Source organism: Cloeon dipterum, chromosome 2 (genome assembly GCF_949628265.1).
Source record: "Cloeon dipterum chromosome 2, ieCloDipt1.1, whole genome shotgun sequence".
Lineage (NCBI taxonomy): Eukaryota > Metazoa > Arthropoda > Insecta > Ephemeroptera > Baetidae > Cloeon > Cloeon dipterum.
In genome coordinates, this window is record NC_088787.1 from 22,807,666 (window position 1) to 22,831,239 (window position 23,574).

At 38.6% G+C, this 23,574-nt stretch overlaps 1 protein-coding gene across 2 annotated transcripts in view; it reads left to right on the forward strand.

The window, feature by feature from the left end:
• The window catches only part of LOC135936728 (glycine receptor subunit alpha-2-like), a 47,431-nt gene that overhangs the window by 21,959 nt on the left and 1,898 nt on the right, over positions 1-23,574 (forward strand). Inside the window, exons 5-10 of one of the 2 annotated variants that reach the window (XM_065479662.1) lie at positions 15,077-15,300; positions 20,380-20,462; positions 21,044-21,178; positions 21,310-21,504; positions 22,115-22,183; positions 22,800-22,963. In XM_065479662.1, the coding sequence (XP_065335734.1) occupies positions 15,077-15,300; positions 20,380-20,462; positions 21,044-21,178; positions 21,310-21,504; positions 22,115-22,183; positions 22,800-22,963 (870 nt within the window). The remainder of the gene's footprint in view (positions 1-15,076; positions 15,301-20,379; positions 20,463-21,043; positions 21,179-21,309; positions 21,505-22,114; positions 22,184-22,799; positions 22,964-23,574) is intronic. The other variant, XM_065479663.1, reaches the window with a different exon arrangement.

Genomic DNA, 23,574 nt, shown 5'->3' on the forward strand with positions numbered 1-23,574 from the left:
TATTCACCCGCCAAATGGTTGGAGACCGCTGGGCAAGAAATATCGCTTACACTATATCAAAATCAATTATTGTGTTTGGCAGAAAACTTTCAAGCACATCAAAAGAGTCTTTAGTTGGACCGTTTTTTTGCGGCTGAGAAAAGTGCTCTTGGGGTTATTTAAGTTTGTGAAAGCGGGTCTCTGCCTTTGACGTCTGGAAAAGCAGCTAGAATAAAAAGAAAAATTCGTATTTCTGTTAAAACCCGAGTTCTCTAATTGCCGTAAGCGATGATAAGATACTTTGTAAATTCACGAGATGAAAGAAATATTTTCCCAATCATCTGCAATGCTATCACCGTTTCATAAATGTCAACTCCCAATGAGTTCCACGGTTTTTTATTTATTTTAATTAATATTATCTCATCCACTTTGATGTTTTTTCCTTTAAAATCGTTAACTCATCCTGCGAAGCAGCAGGTTCCAGATATGCGATAAAATTGGTTCCCACTGCGCAGATCCAAGATGGCGTCTGAATGTGGGAAACAAAAAGCTGTCTTTGGATTCCCGTACGAGTGTCAAGAGTTTGTTTTTACGATCCAAAAGACACAATTAGTACAAATTATACAAAATATGTCACAATTGACGAAAACTCGGTTCTTTTCGCGCATTATCACGTGACCGTTTTTTCCGTATATTCGCACCATACTCCACCGGACGCCATATCTGCGCGTCGCACGAATCTGGACCCTGCTGCTGCGAAGTTCACATAATCGAATTGCAACTTGCAGATCCCAAATCGAAAGATGCTTACGAACCTTATTGACGCAAAGGCGTTCTGTTTGATGATATTAAATATGCAACCGTGTCTGCACACACGCTGAGCTCGTTGCATAATCTGTCAATGAGTTGGCGCTCCGACTCCTTTGAGCAGGCTGATTTTCCACTCGTGGTGCTCAGAGAAATTAAATCCGCGGCTGCGAGCAGCAGGCACGGAGGTAATTATTAACATAATTAGTCGATCGGCCGAGCGTTCGTCTTGGGGGTTTGGGGAGTGAGCGATGATACTAAATCAAGCAGAAATTGCGCTTGTCACGGGCGATGCCTGAAAATGACGGCGGCGAGGCGACAGAACCGCTGGCGTCGCCTTGGTGATATAATTGAAAATCGAGCCACTGATCCCCAACGCGGAGCTCGAGCCCGAAAAAGAGACAATGAGTGCCCAATTTTGGCGCCGAGCTGGAAAATAATGACTCAAAGCACTTCTTATGAAATTCTTTCCTCTTCAACTATTTCCTCTCGGAGACGAGGAAGAGGAACACAACAACTGCTCTTTTCGTATAGTAAAGAATGTTAAAAGACCTCTGCAAATGCTTGCATTCAAAATTTCAGAGTAAATATTTCGAGAGTTTAATATTTCTGGGAAACTCAACTCATAATCAGATATTATATGAATTTGTGTCTCTCAATTACAGTGTCATTTCTGTTTAGGTAATTCAATTCGATTACGTCGCTTTAAGTGAACTCGCGCAATAAATATCCCCGTAGAATTTAGTTGTGAAAAACTTTGAATATACTCTTGTTTGCTAATTGAGTTAAAACCAGCCAAAAGTTCAAAAGTTAATTTGTTGCTAAATATGTTTCAGCATTTAATTTTATGGACACTATTCTTCTATAGCTATATCAAAGCATATATATTATATACAAACTTCACTTTGTCAGATGGTATCTCTTTGTGTATTGCACAAAAAGCACACGAGTAATGTGTTCCAACAAAAGAACTTTTTTGTTCATTCTTTAGTTAATGCAAACGCAATTGCTGAATGTAAGAAGCACCGCACTCACCCTGCTCCCTTTGCAGAAGGAAAAAAATCGTCCACTCTACTGGCGAAAGCGAAGCCCAAAGATTTTTCACTTTGCTCTCATGGTGAAAAAGCAGCGTGTAAACACGGCGGATGCGCGTGCCTTTTTTTATCGAGCACGTTCGCTTCCACACACTTTCGCAGCTATTTGCACAAGGCAAAAGCGGTGCACTCCGTGCCTTCATTTCGAGTGTAAAACAGCAGCCAGAGGATTTGGTCCTGTTTTGGCTCTTTGTTGATTTTCAAAATGTAAATGAGTTTGCTAGCCGGGCCGTGAGATTTTAATTAGCGGTACAAAAACAACCTCACGCTGTCTTTTCTCACCTCCAGCTTCATTATTATCTCCGTATTCATTCCACCGCGGGGATGGAAAAATATTTATGCTGATACGCTTCTCCCCCTTTTTGTTGGCATGTTTGAAGGAAACCAATGATTTTCGTGATATTTTTTACTTAAATACATTCAACAAAAATTGTTGATATCCACGATCCCGTAGCTCAATTTTTCGAAGCTAATTCTGTTTTAAAGAAAAATGTAATTTTCGTGATATTTTTTTACTTAAATACATTCAACAAAAATTGTTGATATTCACGATCCCGTAACTCAATTTTTCGAAGCTAATTCTGTTTTAAAGAAAAATGTAAATGTTTAAAAATCAGAGTGATACAGTTAAATAGCAACTACTATTAAAATTAAATCGCAAATACCCTCTCTTTTACGCCAACTTTCCAGACTATTTCTATATTTGTTTTCGGGGACGAGTGTTAGCATAAACATGCACATCACACGTTGTTAAAACGCTAATTAAAAATTGAAATTTCCCCCAATTTTACTTTTTCCCTCCTTCCTGAATGAATAATTTAAGTGACAATCAATTTAAGTGTTGACTTTGCCTGCTGATTTTTTCTCTTTGGGTACAAGGCGGACGATAAATGAGGAGGACCTCTCCCTCAAAAGCTGACATGCTATCATGCTGTAATATTACGACCAGCAAGACCGGAATATAGACGAAGAAGAGCAGACAAAATTCGCGAAGAGCCACTTTGCCCTGTCTCGCAGTCTTTGCCAAAACAGCCGCATAAAATTGTTCTGTGCGCCTCCTACAGCGTAATTCAGTTCTGCTTTTAAGAGAGTAAAAAAGGGAACTGCGCAAGAGTCCAAAGTGAATGAAAAAATATTTATTTAGAAACAGACAGCTAATTTCATTTTCATGGAGTTTGTTGTGGTTGAAATGATTTCGAAGCATATTTTTATGTTTCACGCAGTTTACGCTGAGACAACGAGGCTATTTTTTAGCACCTGATATGCACTTATTATGTGAAAAGTTATTGGAAAGAAAAATTATTTTGATAGTTAACTGAAAGTCACGCTGCAGTGCTGTGCATTTACCTGCAAAATGTTCTCTTCGAATAGCTCTGAAAGTGCACTATAAAAGGTCCATATTATAATGCAATCATTATAGCGTTGAGCAAATGGGATCAACGTTGTGATTTGTGATTGACAAACTCTGTAGTTATAGAGCTAGAATTGTTTTGCAAACAAGAGCAGATATATTTGCAGCGGAACCACTATAAAATGCAATTGTGCGCCTGGAAGTAAATTCGTATTGTGTGTCAGCTGCGAGTAGGGAATTAAATTTATACTGGCTTTTGTTTTGCACCATGCCTGCAGAGGGAGAGAAAGAGAGAGAGTGAGTGAGTGAGCGAGTGAGCGAGCGAGGGGATTAAATTTTACCATTATTTTCATGCTTGTTAATGAGTTATTATTCGCTGCAAAGCACTAAACCTTTTTAATTAATTAAATTATATTACCCAGCTTTTGTTTGTGTTTGTGAAACAAATCTCATACCTGCGGAGGAAATATGCGAACTAGAATATTAAAATCTCTATTGTTTTGGCTTTGTGTGCATGTTACCAATGAATTTATCTAATTAGTTGGTTGGTGAGCTCTTCGCATAGGTTTATAAAGCTTATTATTTAGTTTAATAGTAAAACTAACTTAAATTTAGCTCGGCAAGAGCCACTTAATTAAGTTGATTATTTACCAGGAATTTATTCATACAAAATTGAATCTGTTTCACAGTATTAACTTACTTTTAGATTCAAATTTTGGTTTATTACGGATTTTTCAATTCAATTCAATTCAATTCGTTTTTATTTCTCCAAACAAGTCATATTATGTTACAAACATTTAAAGTCATGAAAATCACGAAAGGAGAAATAAGGCATTTGTAGTGCTAGCGAACAACCCGCTGAAACTCGTGAATAAAATAGTAGCAAAATTTACCACTACTTTAAACACTCGCCACACTACAGCCTATGCTACATTAAATCTACATCACATTTGACATCACATACAATTTACAATACTTGGGAAACTTGGAACTTGGACACAATTTAATTACGGACGGGAGGGAGTTCCACTGCTGCGTGATTCGGAAAGAAAACGAGTTCAATCCAAGGTCAGTGCGCGTTCGAGGAGGAATCAGTCTGTGCTCGCCGTCCGCATTTCTCATTGTCCTGCCCACCATAATTCGCTCCATTGCGTCCATGTCAGCTTCTCCATCAAGACATTTTCTAAAGAAAGTCATGTCGTTAAGGCTGAGCTGCTGGTGGACAGTCATCAGCTCTTTTCTTGCATTTTGGATTTATCACTTTTTGATTCGCACCAAACCAATTTCCGGTTTTTGAGCTGACAACGCAAAGCATAATATTGTTAATTCCACTCGATTGCTCACACCAGATTTGCTATCCAAACTTAATCAACCAATTTCCTCCTTCATTGATCATTGCGCACTAATTTGATTGCAGCCACTGTTGTGACAGCTTCGTCACACGTACCCTCCAATCCGATAAGCTTGTACGTGTTTGCCTTTAAACATTCTCTTACTCTCTCTATCCCTTGCGACTCCCAGCAGCTAGGACGCGCTCTCTAAAATGATATTTTTAACAATCGATATTGATATGACAGCGAAAGCACCTGGAGCGAAATTGAGTTGCTATCCACCCGTACACGCACGGCATACAGCCCTTGGCAGACAGATCCAACAAGCCAGATATAAACAGCAGTGGAAGAAGGACGCCCGCGCAATCTCAAAATCAGCAATCAACGTGTACCTTTCAAAACCTCTAGGGAATTGCCGATCATAACAACGACGCACAATACGGAAATACTTTTCAAGAATGCATGAAAATACAAACATATAGAGATATAGTATTTCGATGCTTGAATTCTATTGTTTTTAGGAAATAGCTGTTTCGGCTAATTCTAGCCTCGTCAGCTGTACTCTGTCCAAAATGCATAATTATGAATAGAAGTGAAGTTAAATAAGTACTGCTGAAGCAAAATATTGAAATATTTGATAAATCAAATTAAGAATCCGAAGTGCAAACTTTTTTTCAATGTTAAATTATTTTTTATATTGACTCCCCTTGTACTGAACAGCTATTTCCTAACTAATAACTTTAATTATATAGTGGCATTGTTAGTGTTTATAAAGGCAAAAAGCCAATGCAAACACAAAAAACCTCCAATCTCACTTGGTCTTTAATCAACGTCTACTTCTTGTATTAATTCTAGGTATAGCACCGCACACAGTAATCACAGTAGATTAAGATTAATCCTATTATCTTCAAGTAATTTACACGTGGAAACCCCACTTGCACCCTCCACCTCAAGCTGCCCAAGGGGTACAGCAATCACAAGGCTCCATCCGGGCATAGTTCCCAAAATAACTGGACTTCCTCTAGTAATTCAGCAGGAAGCTGCATGGACAACCAGCTATGACGCCTTCGAGAATCCTGCGCTTTAAAGATGCCCTTAAGCTATTGGATGATACAACAGAAAACTGGTTAGGGTCGAGGCAGACGAACCTGATTGTTTTGAGCAGCCGGTGGAAAAATGCGGGCGGGAGTCCTTGCTCCAGATAGAGGCGTGGTACACGTGCCAGCCCCAGGTGAAAGCGGTATCCAGCAGCTGCAGTTCAGAGAGGTCGACAGAGAAGTTTTCTACGGTTAGCAAAGCCTCCTCTCTCTGCACGTGCGATACCTTCCACGCCTCAAACTGGAACACGGGCATCGGGTCGTCGGCCATCTGCTTGAGAAGCCGCTGCGCCATCAGTGTGTGCGAGTCTTTCTTGCCAGTTTTCTCCAGAACGTCGTACAAGATGAATAAGGCGTCGAGGGCGGTGTCGCACGAGAGGTCCTTCTGCACCTCCTGACACAACAGGTCCGTACCTGAAAATGACCGATTTAAGAGAAGAATCAACTGGTGGCAACTTATTTAGAGTGAAGGAGGCTGAGGGCGGCGTGCATGGCCTCGACGTCCGGGTCCAGACGACACAGCGCCTGCAGCTCAGCGAACGTGCCTTGGGCCAGGGCGGTTGCCAGTGCTGGACTGTTGGATGTCAGCGCCTCGCTGTGCACCCTGAAGATGGCGACGAGTGGTCCGTCGACCAGCCGGGCGAAGATGGTGGCGTTGGGCTTAGCGTGTTCGAAATCGACTTGAAAACGATGTCACTGTGGCAGATCAAAACGGAATAAATTGTATTTTATTCATCAATAAATCCGCAAAAGGATGAGTATTCAGATTTAATTATCGACGGAAAACATCCAAGTGTCTCGCACCACGTGCTTCGGTTGTGTGTCAAATTTTATTTAAATAAAAATCAAGTTTTTGGCCCTTTGGACCTTTTGATGGAGGAAAAGTTTGATAGATATTAAAATGTTACAATTAGCAAGAGCCTTTTCAAATATTTATTGACCTATAAAAATAGTAATAATAGAAATCGGCAAACACAACCTTTTTAGTTAAAGATATAGATCTCTGATTTCACTTTTCTACAAAGGGAATAAAATTTATCATTAGACGGCAGTGATATTGTAAACCATAAATCTCTTTTGGAACTTGTTTCCTTTTTTGTCTCTAAATTCCTTTTTGTGAAAATTTATGCACTGCCTTCGGGAATTAAAAAATTATTATAATTATCTTATAATGACGATACAAGATTAATATATCTCATTTTCCATTATTCCATTCTGCGCTGACTAACTCCCAGCAGTTTTATCCTTCATCCGAAAGGTAATATCATAGTGTGAGCTGATTTAAAAGCTAAAGAGTCATGGTTTTACGAGTGGAGTTCGCAGGCATTAATATTGTTAATACCAGATAAATCGGCAATCAGTCGCTAATACTCAGTAAACGATTAAATTTCTAGTTATACAGCCTATTTGTCTAAAAACATTTCTTTGCGTGCTCTATAATAAGCATGATTAAAAGTACCCAGATAAGTATTGCTGAAAGATACATTCACGAGTTGAATTACATTGTATTTTCCGCCCCAATGACAATTGCAGCCAGTTTTTTATGTAAAAATAATTTTATAAAATCATAATTTTAAACGTTGAATGTTTAATCAGAACCCAAAAATATTGGCAGCAACATCTGCAATGACCAAACTTCGTCTTTGGAAGCCAAAAAAGTCGACGATTGATGCTTAGTGGCCAGTTTGGTCTTAATGACTTGTTAAAAAAGATTTAATCCCGCTGTAAGTGGCATTTCGCTTCAGAGATAAAGTAGTTTGCTCGCTCTTTCAACTCAGCGTATCTCAATCCATGGCCTAAAATACAGCGAATAAAAGAAAAAAAGCGACAGTAAAAAATCTCTTGGAATGGTGCGTGTGTCGAACAACAAACAGGATCCTGCGTGAGTGGGTAGCGGACCCTCTTTCTATCTGTTAGACCGCAATAAAACAGAACATGGCCGCGGAAAGGCCACACGTTTCCTCCCTCGGTTTGCAATGCTGCTGTTGCCCACGAATCGGGAATTCAGGTCCGACGGCCGAGAAATTTTGTTTGTAATACAAACACACAACACATGTTTTGCATACGTTTCCACGCCACTTGAGTCATGTTTGCGGAGTCGATTATTCATTAGGCATGCAGCGCGGATATAGAATTAAAAGCAGCGGACATGCGAGCAATGCGCGCGAGTATCTTCTAAAACGAGCTTGCCGCCGCCTCGAAAATAAGCTTCCACGCGCACACAGGAGGAAAAAGGAAAGAAAACAGAAACTCAGGCACGAGGATGAACCTTCATTCGGGCGAATCGCATTTCACGCCGTGAGGGTGGTTTTGCTTCACTTGTTGGTGAGGCATTATAGGCTCACATGTAGAGGGAACTCCACCGCCCTTGGAGCATCAAGGAGAAAAGTGTTAAGATAATATCTAAAAATATGTTTTAAGTGATTTTGAAATATATACGAAAATGGTTTTAAAATACATTAAATTTTTCTACTCTTTATACCAAAGTTCATGAAAGTTTTGGCGACTGTGTAAAAACTGTGCAATTAATTTACAATTTAATTAAAATTAAACCCGATTAAATCATGACCGGTTGCGAGTGAGGGTGAGCGGTCAGTAAGGAGTATTACACAGGGTAAAGGAGAAATGCTCATCATACAGTATAGCGACATCTATAGTTAGATTGATACAAACTAAGTTAATGCCAAATGTGCGGGAACCGCTACAATGTATTATAGATTCCAGCAGTTGACAAATTATAACCATCCTTGGGACGAATTTTCCCAAATGAAACGAACAAATTAATGGCAATAAATGACTGGGAACCGCAACTTCCAGTTATGGTTTATGGGAGACTGATAATTAATTTGATGTCATTTTATCCCTCATAAATTGATATTTAACTTCCAATTTGACCAGTAAGGCAAGTTATGGAATGAAGACTAGACCGATATCATAATATTTAACACTTATCTTCTGTCAGCGGGGGAGTCGTTGCACATAACTGCAAGTCCTCACGATTCCCAATTCAATATATTCAAGATATATCCAGTCGTCACATTTTTTAGAGCAGTTTTAGAGAAAAAATTATACCACACTAAATTCTTTTTTCGCAGATTTCAGAATTAGCCCGATGAAACCTATAAATCGCATGATAAACCTGTTTAATCATTTGGATGGCAGGCTAATTTTAACTTTTTAATAATCTTAGCGGAGAAACTGTTACTCCTTAACCATCTGAAACTATTTTACAACTTGGTGTATAGCAATGCCAAAGGCCATAGGAAATTCGATATTGCTAATTTTTCTGGGCCCACTCCGGCTCTGTCCTCCTGGACAGGGCTTTCGTAAGTTGTTTGCCAGGAGTGCTGCCTTTTCTCACATGCTTATATATATTTTAATTGACTTGCTTTAACATGAATGTACTTGACAAAATTGTGAGAATAAACAATAATAATAATAATAACTTGCAAGATATCTCATATTATGCGATTTGATGGCGAGTCAGATAACTTTATTACGAAAATCTAGAACCTTCCCCAGCATTCGATCCCTCTCTTGTTCTCATAATGCTCCAACACCACCAGATTAAAAGCTGATTTACGAGAGTTTTAGTTGAACAACAAGCATGGTTTGTGCTGGAAGTTTCACCCTCGAGCCGTTCGGTCAAATTGCGCTCCAGCAGAGCTGAGTCGAGGCTTCCCCGCATTTCGAGCGCTGCTGTAAAGGACGCCGACTATATATGCGAAGTTAGAAAAAACAGGCTCATCCCTGCGCGAGTGGATTAGGCGGGGAAATCGCGTTTCGTTTAATGTGTTTCTCGTGTCGCTGTGCGTGTAATTTGCGCTTGTCTATTTTAAATATAACATTACGCCAAAGAGTAGGCGGGAAAAAAGTTTAGAGCTGGGATGTGAGCTTTGGACGATTGCACACTAGTGACGAGGTGTGAAATAATCAGGGCTAGTTGTTCAGCAGCAGTCGGCGCCCGCAATTCCGAGGGTTGTAGCCACTTGTTTTATGACTTTTTGGCTGCTATTTCAACTCTTTGGGAACTCCAAACTAGCTTAAAAAGGGATTTACGATGGGTGTAACGAGGAGTAGTGGATTTTGAGGAAACCTAAAATCCAATCATTTCCCTAATTTAATCGCTGGAATTGGGAATACCGCAAAGACGCGCTGCAGCGAGCTCTCCTTTCCTTATCCACCTCTCGCTACTCCCCAACGTCAGCTTCCGCTATTCCTTTCACAGTTACGGGGCTTTTCTGACTAAACTACAGCCCTCGATAGCTGTTTAAAAGAAATGTGTGGTCATTTGTTTTAATTATCTCACTCTCGATTTTTCATACTTTATTGTCATAATTAGCTACAAACTGTAATATTATAACAGATCTTTCGTTCCCAAAAATATAAAAAATACAGCGAGATATTTATAACAAAAGCCTTTTTCGACTAAATTTTACATATCCGTTGTAACACAATAACAAAAGCTTGCATGTTTGCGGTGGTGAAAAGTTTGAGTTGCTCTGGCGGGACTCGTTCGCCTTAATTTATTGCTGAATTAACAAGCTTGCTGCATTATTTATCTGTGCATGCAAGCCAACGTGCACAACAGTTGGAATTTTTGCGACGGTAGCCACCTTTATTGCACACACTTTATCTTACTCTGCATGCGAGAATGAAATGGCAGGTGTGTTTAAATTTTAAATGTGGCCTGGAGAACTGCGTTGCTATTCATTTTTGCTGCCTACTCACTTTTTGACCTTTTTGCCTCTTGCTGGGATATGTCCCCCTTGTGTTTTTTTGGAGATTAGGCCCACCGCGATTTATGTGCTGCCCCTATTCTGCAATGTGTTTGATAGCTCTCGAGCAAACTAATTTATAGCCCCAGGTGATTGCAGCACGAGAAATTTAGTGTGTTAAAAACAAAGACACGGTTGGTTCGTCTCAATGGTTAATTGAATGCTGATTAAATTCAAATTTAATGGCTGGTCTGCGGAAATGCTAATCAAAAAAGATACAATACTTCTAGGTAATGTAAATATTGCACATAGCTCAACAACCATAAACGCGAATTTCCTTGTTGCAAGAAAAGGGCAACAATCAATTCGACCGTGAAAATTTGGTTGCTTGTTGAGCGATGCGCAATTTCAGTACTACCTTGACGAATGCTTGATACGAGAATTGCTTTCAACATTACATGATACAAATTGAATAATATATTTTAAATGCTTGAATAATTACGATCATTGTTGAATTATTATTTTCAGGAAATAGCTGTTTCGGCTAATTCAAGCCTCGTCAGCAGTACTGTCAAAAATACACATGAATAGAAGTTCCTGCTGCTCAAGCAAAACATTGGAAATATTTGATAAATCTAATTTAGAATCTAAAGAGCAAATAATACGCTAACTTTTCAATGTTAAAGTAATAACTTAAAATAAATTTTTTGTTATATACTATATTGACTCCCCTTGTACTGGACAGCTATTTACTATAACTAACAACTGCTGTCATTAAAGGCCGAGATTGACGCGAAGCAGCTAGCGCATCGCATCTCGCATCTTCCACCTGAGTCCTCCTTTTGAGCATTCCTGCGTTGCTATATAGGCTTAACTGACCTCTTATTAGTCTGTTGAGTAGAACCTTAATGAGCAGTTGTTTTTTAGATATGTTGTATGTGTATTGTTAAGAAAAGGGGAGATTTTGATAGCGAAAAACTAGAAATTAAATTTTATATCGATTGCTGTAAAGGATGCTTTTAATCATTCATTTTTGAACACTCAAATCATTATTTTTGTAAACAAAAGCTTATTTTTTAGTTTAATTTGTTAAAACTGCTGCAAATTTATTTTTGCTGCTTTATTATGCCCAATATACCTATACTCATATCATAAACCAACAAGTCATGCAATTCCTAACATACAAGGAATAGCGGTGTTTAAATCGTTATTCTTTTGCGACCAATGAAAGAAAGGTTTGGGAACAAGGAAATTCTCATACAAACGACACTTAAAATACATACTAGATCCCCAAATCTACATCTCTTCAAAGCTCTTCATATATTATTTAATGATGCTATTATGATTTGCTTCCTCTCCAAAAAGCAGGAAGGCTGAATTTCCGCACTCCTTCATCAGAATAGCGCTGAAATCTAATGCAGTAATAATTGCTTTGTAAAATGATTCCAGTGAAGGTAACTCAACTTGTCTGCCGTTGCTTAGTCTGCCTTTGGAAGCGAATTAAAGCTGTTTTGGTAAGATCATAGCTCGTATAGCACATAAAACTTGTCACAATGAGGTTGAAGCTCAATAAGTATTACTTTTCTAAGATAGCGTTTTATACAACTTTGTCTCAAATCAAACAAACTTTCCCATAAATAAAGGAAAGTAGACGTGTGCACAGCGATTACACCAAAAATCAGCTATGCCTTGGCACATGCATAAAAAATTTATTTTCGAGAGTATAGTAAAATTTTCAGAACGAGCTGACCAGAGATCGTGATGAATAAAAAGTCTGAACTTTTTCGGCTGCCGCATCCAAACCTGCTGCATCTGATGCTGATTCCCCTACTTTTATTCTACCAAACTCCACAGCTCTATTTAAAGTCGATGGGACTTCGGGCTTTCTATTCCTCAGCATCCCAAACTTGCGCTGGAGTGAATATAAGCCGTTTCTTTCGCATGGCAGGCAGCAGCGTAACGTGATCGCATAAGACAAATGTTTTTCCCGCACACACATAAAAACCGTCGACGAGAAGCTGGCAGTCGCCTCCAAATGAACTTGGCGCACAAGTTACGTGTAATCTTATAAAACATAGCGCAGAGAGGCAAGTTTATCCGAGAAGATGAGGGTGGAAAGCGAAAGTTTGGTAGTTGCAAAGCCAACAATCGGGGGTTGCAAAAATTTCGAGACAAAGAAAGTGGAAGATGAATAAGTGGGAGGATAATTCCTCTTGTCGTCTTGTCATTAACGCCGCAGCTGCCAGACCAAGCCCGCCAAATACTTTTGCTGCTAAGACGATTAATCACTGCGGCCGATGGAAATGCAGTATAGCTTTATGAATAATGCGGAGAGATTCACGCTGCTTCAGCTCCGTGGGCGTCGAGAATAATTAACAGGGTGGGTCGAGATGAGAAGTAACTTTCTCAGCCAAACCTATAATTATATTAACACTTCTACTGATCATTTTTCATCTTAACAAAGCCAGGAAAATACATTTTGTAACTTTTCAATTAACAAATTAAGCTTCACAGGAAATGTAGGAAAACGATCATATAATGAGCGTTGTTGGAAAAACCGCTCATCTTCCATTGCAAATAAATGTATCGATCTCATTATCTGCTAGACTGAATAATCGCAACACATGGCACGAATTAGAATTGCATCCCTTCGCCAAAAAAGCATTAAAATTTGTTTGGATGTACTTTTAGATTAAAAAATAAATGTTGAACACTCAGAAGTTAAAAAAATCCTCAAGCAAGATTTATTTTTTCTTCAGTTAGAAAAAGATTAGAATCAAAATGAATGAAATCTTTATTAAACTCCAAAGGTATACAACAGACTAAGACATAATACGGAAATCACAGTTCACTGCACGTTTTTGCTTTGATGGCTTGACACAGTAACAAATTGTTTTTGCCACAATCAAGGAAATGGAAGAAGTTGATTGATTTATCACAGAATTTATCTGAGTAAATCTCAAAATATCGGCAGATATGAAAAAACTATTTACTATTGTACACCAGTTCTTTGTTTATTTGATCTCCATTCGTATAAAAATTTAGAGCATTTTTCTTCACACAAATTGCAAATTTAAAATGAAATCAGTGATGATGAGATTTCTTTTTGGTAGTTTTGTACTCTCAAGGTGTCATTTTGCTGTGCCTGCTCTTAACGAGGCTCGAAAGAATTGTTGTGCCACCGCTAATATAGGCCAAATGAGCACTTCTGGTGCAAATGCGGCCTCACATTAAGTGAGCATAAAAAGGTGCGTTTCCAGCTTCTGGTCCGCTCTTCTCGTGTTCGATCATTATATCTGCATTAGTCGTCGCCGATAGCGGGTTGGCGTGAGCGCAACGCACCGCAATCGAATGGGAAAACGGGAAATAAAGAGAGGCATTCATTTCGTGATACGACAAAAACGATCGCGATTTCACAGGCAAAAAAATGTGCTGATGGGGGCAGAGCGTCACTTTTTGCTTTGGGTTAACTGGATTTGATACTGCCAAAAATGTTCAAAGGGCTGAGACTAAAGAGTGTTTATATGTTTGACTGCGGGCAAACATTCAATTGATTGATTGAAAAAACGGCTTTTGGCTTTGACCAAACTCAAACCCTTCAAATTCATGCTTTAAAACTCCTGTTTTGGCAGCCCGGCTGTGACGTGTTTTGACTGCTTGAAAATATTTTACGTTATATCATCGAACTTTTTCACAAAATGATTACTGAGCATGAATTTTAGGGTTCTTCTATTATGCAATTAATATGCCAAAGAGTTTTCCTTTTAGGAATAGTCTATAATTATAAAATGGGAACACTTTTTGGTACTCATATCTATCCTTCCTGGTTGAATATTTTTCCAGCTGTTATCCATTGATGGCAAAGCAACACTAGCACAGGTCGTGACAACAAAAATGGATGTTTTTTATATTTGCGTTCAAATTAATTCTCTGGCCTTTTAAAAAGCTCAAATATACGGAAAACAGTTCAAATCCTTTTCCTGACTGATTGCTGGGAACCTAGGTTGGCGAAGTTGTCATAAATCCTTTTGGGTCTTCTCCCTTGCACACAGCCCGGATTATGAATGATATGTGTTTACGTTGCCGGAGCTGGTAGGTATTCTCGCATGGAAACTAAATGCGTGCGTTCCCTCCGGCGCCAATAACGTGAGCATTTTGCGAGATTTATTGCCCTTTATGGGCCTCGCCAGGGGCGATAGCTTGTTTTGCAGAAATGGAAATCATTTGGGAGAGGCGCGCGAACTGTAAAATATTGCAAAATAAGCCTTTCCTCCAAGGAGATAACCGATGCAAACTACTTAGGAAATTGCTTTCTCGAAGAGATACAAAAATTATTGTAGTGTGTAGAGTAAAAATACGAAACAAACACCCAGAAAAAATACAAATTTACCAAGGATCTTCAGCGACATATGCCCTACATGCAATTCCATGCGTGGTTGATGCTGTAATCCAAATTTAAAAAATCTATGCCAAATATTTTTACAAAAATTATTTTTAACTTCCGAGGTATTTTATCTTCACGGTTCGCTTATCAAATTGTAGCATTTTCCATATTTTCACTTTTGGAAATAACCATACCAATTTATTTCCAAAATTTCTTTCTTAGCCGCTCCGTTTCCAGACGGGCGAGCATGACATCGGTTCTTATATTGATATACACACGCGGAGTTGACGAGAGTTCTCTTCTTTTCTGTTGTAGGATTACGGGGTGGATCTGTATCTGCGGCAGAAGTGGCAGGATGAGAGGCTGAAGCACGCACAGATCACCGAATCGCTTGACCTTAACGACCCGAATCTAGTGAAAGCCATTTGGAAGCCCGAGGTGTACTTTCCTAACGCCAAAGACGCAGAGTTCCAGTTCGTCACCGTGCCAAACGTTCTCGTCCGCATCAACCCTGACGGAGAAATCCTTTACATGCTCAGGTAAGTTTTGAATAAAATAAAATAGAGTGATCATTAACTCGCTTAAAAATTATTAAGGATTCAATTAAAGCAGCATGGAGAAGAGCTGAAGGGATAATTAATAAGAAAGGATGTACCTAACACTGATTCGATTGTTCTTTACATGAATAGATTTGCAATTGGGAATTTTATTAATCCGTGAGAATCAAATGAATTCCAATACTCTATGTAAAAATAATCTTCCAAGCTTGTGCGGAAGAAAGATGGTATGGAATTTGCTCCAAAGCGCCTGAGCATAGCTCAACAATAGAGTTCTTGGAATGCACCTCCAACGAAATAAACTGTCCAGTTTCCGGTTGAGAAACTTGAAATATTATTTCTCTAATCTTCCCTTGCATTTTTCACATTCCTTTTTACAGCGACTTGCTGGGTTGTTCCAAAAAGCAACTATTTTTGTCACTTGGTATTTCCTCTCGGGGTTGAAAATACAGAATTCACGCGTCAGCTACCGTAAAATTGCATATTTATAAGCGCATCCATCGAGCGGAATTCACTGGATTCCCGAGAGGTGCGCGATTTGTATATACACATTTAAAACGCACTCTCGTCTCTACAGCACTTGCAGCTTGATTCCAGATCGGCAAACATCATGTTTGCCTTTTCCAAGAAACTAGCGCCTGAAGGCATTTTCATGTTCCTGACGCACACGTTTCATGCATAAAGAGGGCTCAATTCGCTACTGCACAGCGACAAATGTGCAAAAGCCTTTGTCAAGCGTGTTCAACTAGGCGCACCTCTTTGCGCTGAAATATTTCCTACACATGCCGTATATGATTGGCTCATTTACTCCCACTTTGGATTTGCTTTTCATTCAAAACGTGAAAAATTAAGAAGAAAAATCTGCACCGATTATGTTGGATATTTTCTGACTCTTTGGCTGCGTTTAATTAAATATTTATTCATAATTAAACTCGGAAAAAGAGCCATTTCTTTCCTATTGATTAATTCCCATGTGAGTATTATTTAACTCAAGTAATTCCTGCAATATGTCTGTGTGCGGCGACCAATATTTTTATTAAGATGTATGATGAACATTTAATATATATATCCTCCGATTTCCTTTTTTGATTTATATGAAAACAAGAAATGTTATAAATATTATTTAAGTGGCGTATAATGCGCATTTAAAACGCGGAAAGAAAGATTTTATGGAACGGAGCGTGGCAAATTGTAAATAAGCTTCTCCGCCAAATGCCACGTCTGTCTAGCAATCCATCTGCCTGAAAAGAAATTCCCTCCAGTTTTGAGCTCGTTTCCTCCGCTTTTATAGCAGCTTTCCTGTGAGACAGCAGCAGCAAGAACATACAAAACACCAGACTACAAGATTTTAAGGATGTGCGTGTGTGTTTATATGGTTTGGCCGCAAGGGAAAAGGGGAAGAAATTACGAGAAAATCCATGTGCTGTGGCGCAGCATTGTAATAATTAAAGTAAAGTTAAGCAGAAAATTAGTAAAAATCCCTTTTACTTTTACTTTAAACTTGAGATACATCAAAAAATTAGGAAACAGCTAAAAACTTCCCAGGCTACATTTAAAATATTTGAGAAAATCAGCTAAAAGTTAATCAAGCGGCGAGCATTATCTCGTTCTAGGAAATAATGATTTATTTCGCCATAAAAGGGAAATTTTGCTCATAATTCGCACACCATTGGATAGATCGCCACGAGAGGGATCGAAATCAAGCGAAAAAATCGCTGAAAAACCGTTTGATTTTTCGAAAAGTTTGGCAAAATCCGAAAATTAACAACTGCTCCTTGTTCATGATTTCATTATTACACATTGCAGAGATAAACTGCTGTTAAAATCAAGGAATAAACTCAATGAACTACTTTGCAATATTTGAAAAATGCGACCTCTTGAGGTTGGTTTCATGTTCAATATAATTAAAACCAGGCTTCATGCTCGTTGTCAAAAGAAATTCGTCGTTTTTATTCCTCGATTTTAGATGTGACATTATTTTGTTTTTGTACATGATTGTAATTGTAACTCATGATTAGGACGTACGTGATGACGTCGAAACTGGTCGAGGAATAAAAACGACGAATTTCTTTTGACAACGAGGATGAAGCCTGGTTTTAATTATATTTTACTTTGCAATAGTCAAAAATGTATTATGCTCTTTATTGTTGGCTTAAAAATTTATACCGTAATTTACATAAAAAATTGCGCGCAGAGCTATGAAACCTGGATTCCTGAATATTGTTCATGCTTAGTGGTTTTGTAATTTTATTAAAAGAATTATCTGCAACGGATTTCTTTTCCAGGACATCTTCCAGTCTATTGCAATATCCCTTTTCGATTAGCTTTACTTGCAGAGTTTCATTGAGGAAGATCTTGCTTTTTTGTTCTTGGCCTTTCCCAGACTTTGGATTATTGCCAAGATTTTTTAAGAATGTCACTGTTCGTATACTTTGCATGACGGCTCCGTACTTTAGGCTGCTGAAAGAAACAACTAAACTTCTTCTTGGTGCAAAGTTTGGGTTTAATCTGGCTAAAAGCTGGCTGCAAGGGAAGGTGGCAGTCTTGTTTTAAGTGACATCATAAAACTTGAAAGCTGATCAAATTCCTAAAATATGTTTGTGATAGGTGTCATAATATTCAGAACTCAAATTAGTGGAACTGCCATTATGGCAATTGGAAAAATAAAAGTTAAGAATTGAGAAAAAAAACAAGCAGGATACGGAATCTTAAAAACAGAATACGTTTAACTTGTTGTCTTATGTATTACAAACAGCTGTGTTTTAACTAGCACTTAGGCTAAGAAATTTATTGAAACCGGCGTCGCAAGTAGAGTGATGACTCAAGAAAAATTAGTTAAAACTGAGAAAAGAGGTAAAGTTTGCCGGTCAGCTTGCCTACAGGGTTAGTTGACAATGAGTGAGGCGACACGATAAATTCCACCCTGAAGTAAAATCTAAGTTGTTTCGAGGGGTGTGTGACGATAAACTGCTCGTAGATTGTTGGATATTGTACTCCTCTGCTGGATAAATATCCAAATTAAAAATTTAACGTCATTGTCATACATTTTTTTAAAAAAAGTATTGTTATATTTGTTTTCTCAATTAAAAAAATCCACTGTTTCAATTTTAAGCAGCGCAGCACCATAGAACGTAAAATTCTCTGCTTTCCGAAATTCCATTGAGACGGCAAGAATTTGCGAGAGGCGAAAAATTATCGCCGACGCAAGCAGAGCGCCCAGCTCTCTAATTCCGGACAGCAGTTGCACATATCGTGTTCACGCAACATGCTTGTGGAGTATGTTGTTTGGTTTTTTGCTTCTTTGAAAAATTCCTTAGATATTTTTGCTGCTCATCTCGCGACACGGCACACACAAAGTGCAAAACAAAGTGCCCACAGCGCTCGGCTGCTCGTTTTCAGGCAGTTTAATTAAATTCAGCGCAGCTCCATGGTGACACGCAAGCCTCGGGAAAAATGGGTATAATTTCACCCTGGCCGCGCGCTTAATGCGCAGATACATTGTGCTCGGGTCTCAGAAAGCTGTCTCTGCGCTTCAGGGAGAGAAACATAAGAAGTCGGCGCGCGGTTTCTATTCAAAGGACGTGCTTCTTGGGAAAATTATTTACACTTTTCTGCCGCGGCGAGAGTGACTGCTTTTTCGCATCGATCCATGGAGCAAACCAAGGGTGAAAAGTAGATTGGTTCATTGCGGGAAGAGCAAGGAAACCACTTCTTGGAATGCTGACGAAAATACTCATTCAACGAATTTTTTCAACTTGTTCAACAAAACTTTGACTTGTGAACCGGAATTAATGGCGCTATAAATCTCTTTAATTAAATGAAAAGAGTGAAATATTAAAACAGATGATGTATCAAAGGACAATTTCTGGCTTTTCAAACATAAATAGGTACAAAATGAAAAGGCCAAAACTTCTGTAGATTAATATGAGTACATGGGTGACAATTTTTTCTTTGACTGATGTTCACTTTTAGGTGCCCTGCAACGTAATTAAAATACACATGCATAGAGCCATTACGCTACATTTCTCAGTATTTCTGGTTAAATTACAAATGTGCGTATTTTTTTCTTCTAAATTTGCGGTTTCCATATTTTTGTGTGTAGGTAAAGTTAGCGCAGTTGGTCAGGCAGCCCAATCATCTAGTATAGAATCGACTTATCAAGGCGCACGTGCTGACCGCCAGCAAGAAGCAACTGTGGCATAATCTGTGCCCTTTAGCAGTTCCACTTTTTCACTTAGGCCTCTAAAAAACCAAACCACGCACTTGCTTGCAGGCTAAAGTTTGGGTCGGATGTCGGACGAACCGCTGATATAAAAATTCGTGAGACGCGCGCCTTCTCGTGCTGCATTATTGAAAAGCACTACGCTCGTCGCTGTTCTCTGTGAAACTTAGCTATTTCCTGAAGTGACAAGCTGAATTATTAATTCGTCGCGAGAGGCGTCCTTTTAATAAAAAGTTCTCGCAGCACCGCAGTTTAAATTTTGTACAAAAGGAACTCGGATCTGACTTTGCTGAGTAAGATCCAGTTGAGCTAATAAGTGTGTTATATATGATAATAAAAAAGTTTTTAAACATGCCAGATATACATTTATTTCAAACGATAAGTTTGGTACCCTTGTAATTGATATATTGATATAGTTTTTCAATTATTCGCTATTATTGTTCGCCCTCGTTTTGGTAACGATGAAAGTAGTTCCATTGGTTTCTATTTTCTAATGTATATTTGATAGATTTTTCCTTGTGATCTTTTTGTACCAAATCAATTAATTCATTAGTCGACACTTGGCTTTGAATTTTTTTCGTTATGCTTTGCGATAGAAGGCAAGCAACGTTGAGTTTTTTAGTTATTGCTCAATTTTACATTCGTCTTTTTTCAATTGTGATTCCAAAATACCTTATTTACGCTTAAAATGCTTCAAAACCAATTAATGCTTGCAAATGTGATTATAAAAAAGGCATTTTCCCAAAGAGCGCCTTCATTATAATTATCTCATGAACTTTGTCAATCATACAAATTTTTCCTTCAGTGATCTTAAATCGAGATAAATTATCTGATTACAGGTTGAAGTTGACATTTTCCTGCATGATGGACTTGAGCAAGTTTCCCCTCGATAATCAGATCTGCACGATGGAAGTCGCAAGCTGTGAGTAAAAAATAGAAAAACTCGTTGTTATTCAAGGAACTACACCGATAACTGAATTTTTTCCTCGACGTTTTTACGAACCCGCCTGCGCGCGAACGCGGAATTGATGAACGAGAGAGATGGAAAATTGCTTCCAATTCACCGAGCCGCCTGATTAGAATTTGCAAATCCTCGAAGGCTCGTGCGTTATTTACGCTAGCTGTTGATCAAAATTTGATATTGTTTGCAGGGCGTGTTGGTCATGATTGACAGCTCTCTCTGCGTTTCCAAGCTCGCTGAATATGAATACAAATAGGAAATGATTCTCTGGTTTCAATGTGTCAGATTTTAGGCGTGACATTAAATATTTCAAACGGGAGCAGCAATCAGAGATCAGAGTTATATGCACATTTAGACTTTTGAAAATATATATTTTAATGAAAACGTTTCCGGGGTATCATTTTGAGGGGAGCATTTTAAAGAGAAAATTTCTTACTGTTTTGTGAATATGCTCTGAGTAAGCATTTAATAATTACACCCGGGAAAATAAATAAATTCGTAACAGCCTAATAATGATCCTAATTATGGATTGTAAATTGCAGTTTCGAAAACAATCGAGGAGTTGCGGCTGGAGTGGAAAGCAGAGAAGCCCGTCATCATGGGCAAAGGGCTGCGGATGCCGCAGTTCGAGATCGTGCGTATCCTCGCCTCCAACTGTCAAGAGTCGTTTCAGATTGGTAAGTAAAATTACGAATGTAAGATGCTTCTCTCGCCTCTCTCACGCGCGCAAAAAGCCGCGTGTGTGATGGAGATGTATCAGATAGAAGAAAGAACGCTGTGAGGAGCAAATAAATTTTCTCGTCCCAAGCAGGAAATTACTCTTGTCTGGTGGCCGAGTTCTACTTGAGCCGCTCGGTCGGCTTCCATCTAGTACAGAGCTACCTGCCCACCATCCTCATTGTCGTCATCTCGTGGGTCTCTTTTTGGATGGACGTCAACTCTGTGCCCGGTCGCACCACCCTCGGGGTCACCACCCTCTTGGCTGTCAGCTCTCAATCTTCAGGTTGGCATTTTTCATTCTGAAAATTCTTTACTCTTCTTTCTGCTACACCTTACGGTTCCCACGTTTATTGATTTTATTTAGCTTTATAATCCTGTGACGTATATTTTTAAATAAAATACTGTGGGACACCAAAACAATTTGTTACTGTTAAAATTATGTGAGCTATTAAGTAAGCAAGACTTATAGCAGAGCAAAGACTGATTCACTTGAAACTAATTTCATGAGGATTTTCGATTAGTATTTTAGTTTTCCATATTATATAATTAAAACGGACTTCATCCTCGTTGCTTTACAACTTCCACTTCTTAATCTTTACTTCCTACAAGTTTTGAGATCTCTATATTTCATGGATAAAACAATAATTCACTATCACTATACCAATATATTAAAATATTTAAATACAAAATCTTGCAACGTTATAAAAACTAAAATCTTATAACGACACTAGTTTTGTTGGGTAAGAAATATTTTGAAAAGGGGTGTTTTTCTTTTTCTTCCCCTTCTTTAAATTTCACCATAGTCCCTGTTATATCTGTTAATATTTTTTTCTTCTGAGCGTATTAAAACAAAATATTAATGTCCAAGTAAGTTGTTATCTTTGGTATTGCAGGAATCCAGAGCGGACTACCACAGGTCAGCTACGTCAAGGCCATTGATGTTTGGATGGGCACTTGCACAGGTTAGCAGAATTTTCAACCGTTCAAAAGTTTGATTTGATAAAAGCGACACATCGTAAGAGATTTTTATTCACATAAAAAATCAATAAATTACGCGACGAGACTCTTATTCTCTGCACTGCTGACTCTCAAATTTTCACCAATCACCGCCCATACTTACAATTAGGCAGTTCAGGGCAGAGAATAATAGCCAATGGTTAATTTATTAGTTTCAAAACCATTTGAATCAAATTCAATTCCAATTGAATTTGGAGCCACTCTATTATGCCAAAAGCAATTAATTTGAAGCAATGCTTCTCAATCCGCTGTTATTTAATGATCAAGATAAGGCAAAAGCAATTATTCAAACTTGGAATCTTGAGCTTCCCGTGCATAATAAAACAGTATCTTTGCCAGCACTCTCAGTAGCGGTAAATTTACTCAAACAAATTAGTTTCTCGACACTCGTCTCGTGTGGGTGTAGCAAATTACTCAGGGATTTCTCATGGCTGTCGCCACCGCGGGCGAAATTTCCGTCAGAAAATCTTGTTGCCGCTCCCAAAGCCAAATCCACCGAGACAGAGGCAGCAGGAAGGGGAATTCCACGCGAGCTCTCAATTCGCCTTTTGATGTCGACAGCCTTTGTCTTTTGCGCACTGCTCGAGTTCACCCTGGTCAACTACATGTGGCGCAAACCGCCATGCACGCGGCCCCTCAACGTGGCTCGCGGCTCGGCCGTTAACGGCGAGGCCCTCACCAGGTCGGCGTCCACCGGCCTCATCCGACGCACACCCCAAGAAACGGTATGTGTTTGCTTCTGAATTAAAATTTATGTTGTTTTAATGCATTATCCCACTTTTAAGCTTTGTATTTTTGCTAGAATTTATCAAATTTTTGTCACAATGCATAGTTTGATGGTTTGGAACGTCAATAAGCATGTTTTATTTTGTAAAGAAATTTCAAAACGTATGATTTATGAGTTGTAAATATTTCTCTTCAAATCTTGATTCAAATTAGTTAAGCAAGGAGATGCAGTTAACTGTTTTTTTACGTCTCCAGCAATCTTTCTAAAAAGTGACTTGAACATTGAGAGCTGTAAATATCTTCAAAACACTTCTCATTTCATCAATTTTTGTTCTTATTTACGTCTAAGACTGCATCTACTCAAGCTCACGTCTAAGTCATAGGTAATTAAACTAGCCAAAAATTTAGAGAGTAAATAGAAAAGATATATTTTGGTAATAAATGAATTCCCTATTAAAAATTTTCTTGTAATCCTTATTTCTGACAGAGTATCAAAAGCTGGAATCATTTATGTTTTTTGTCTATGGATATGGTTAGGATAATAACAAAATTATAACACGGAAAAATAAATTATATTTATGGAAACTGGCTCTCTCAAAATGATTCACTC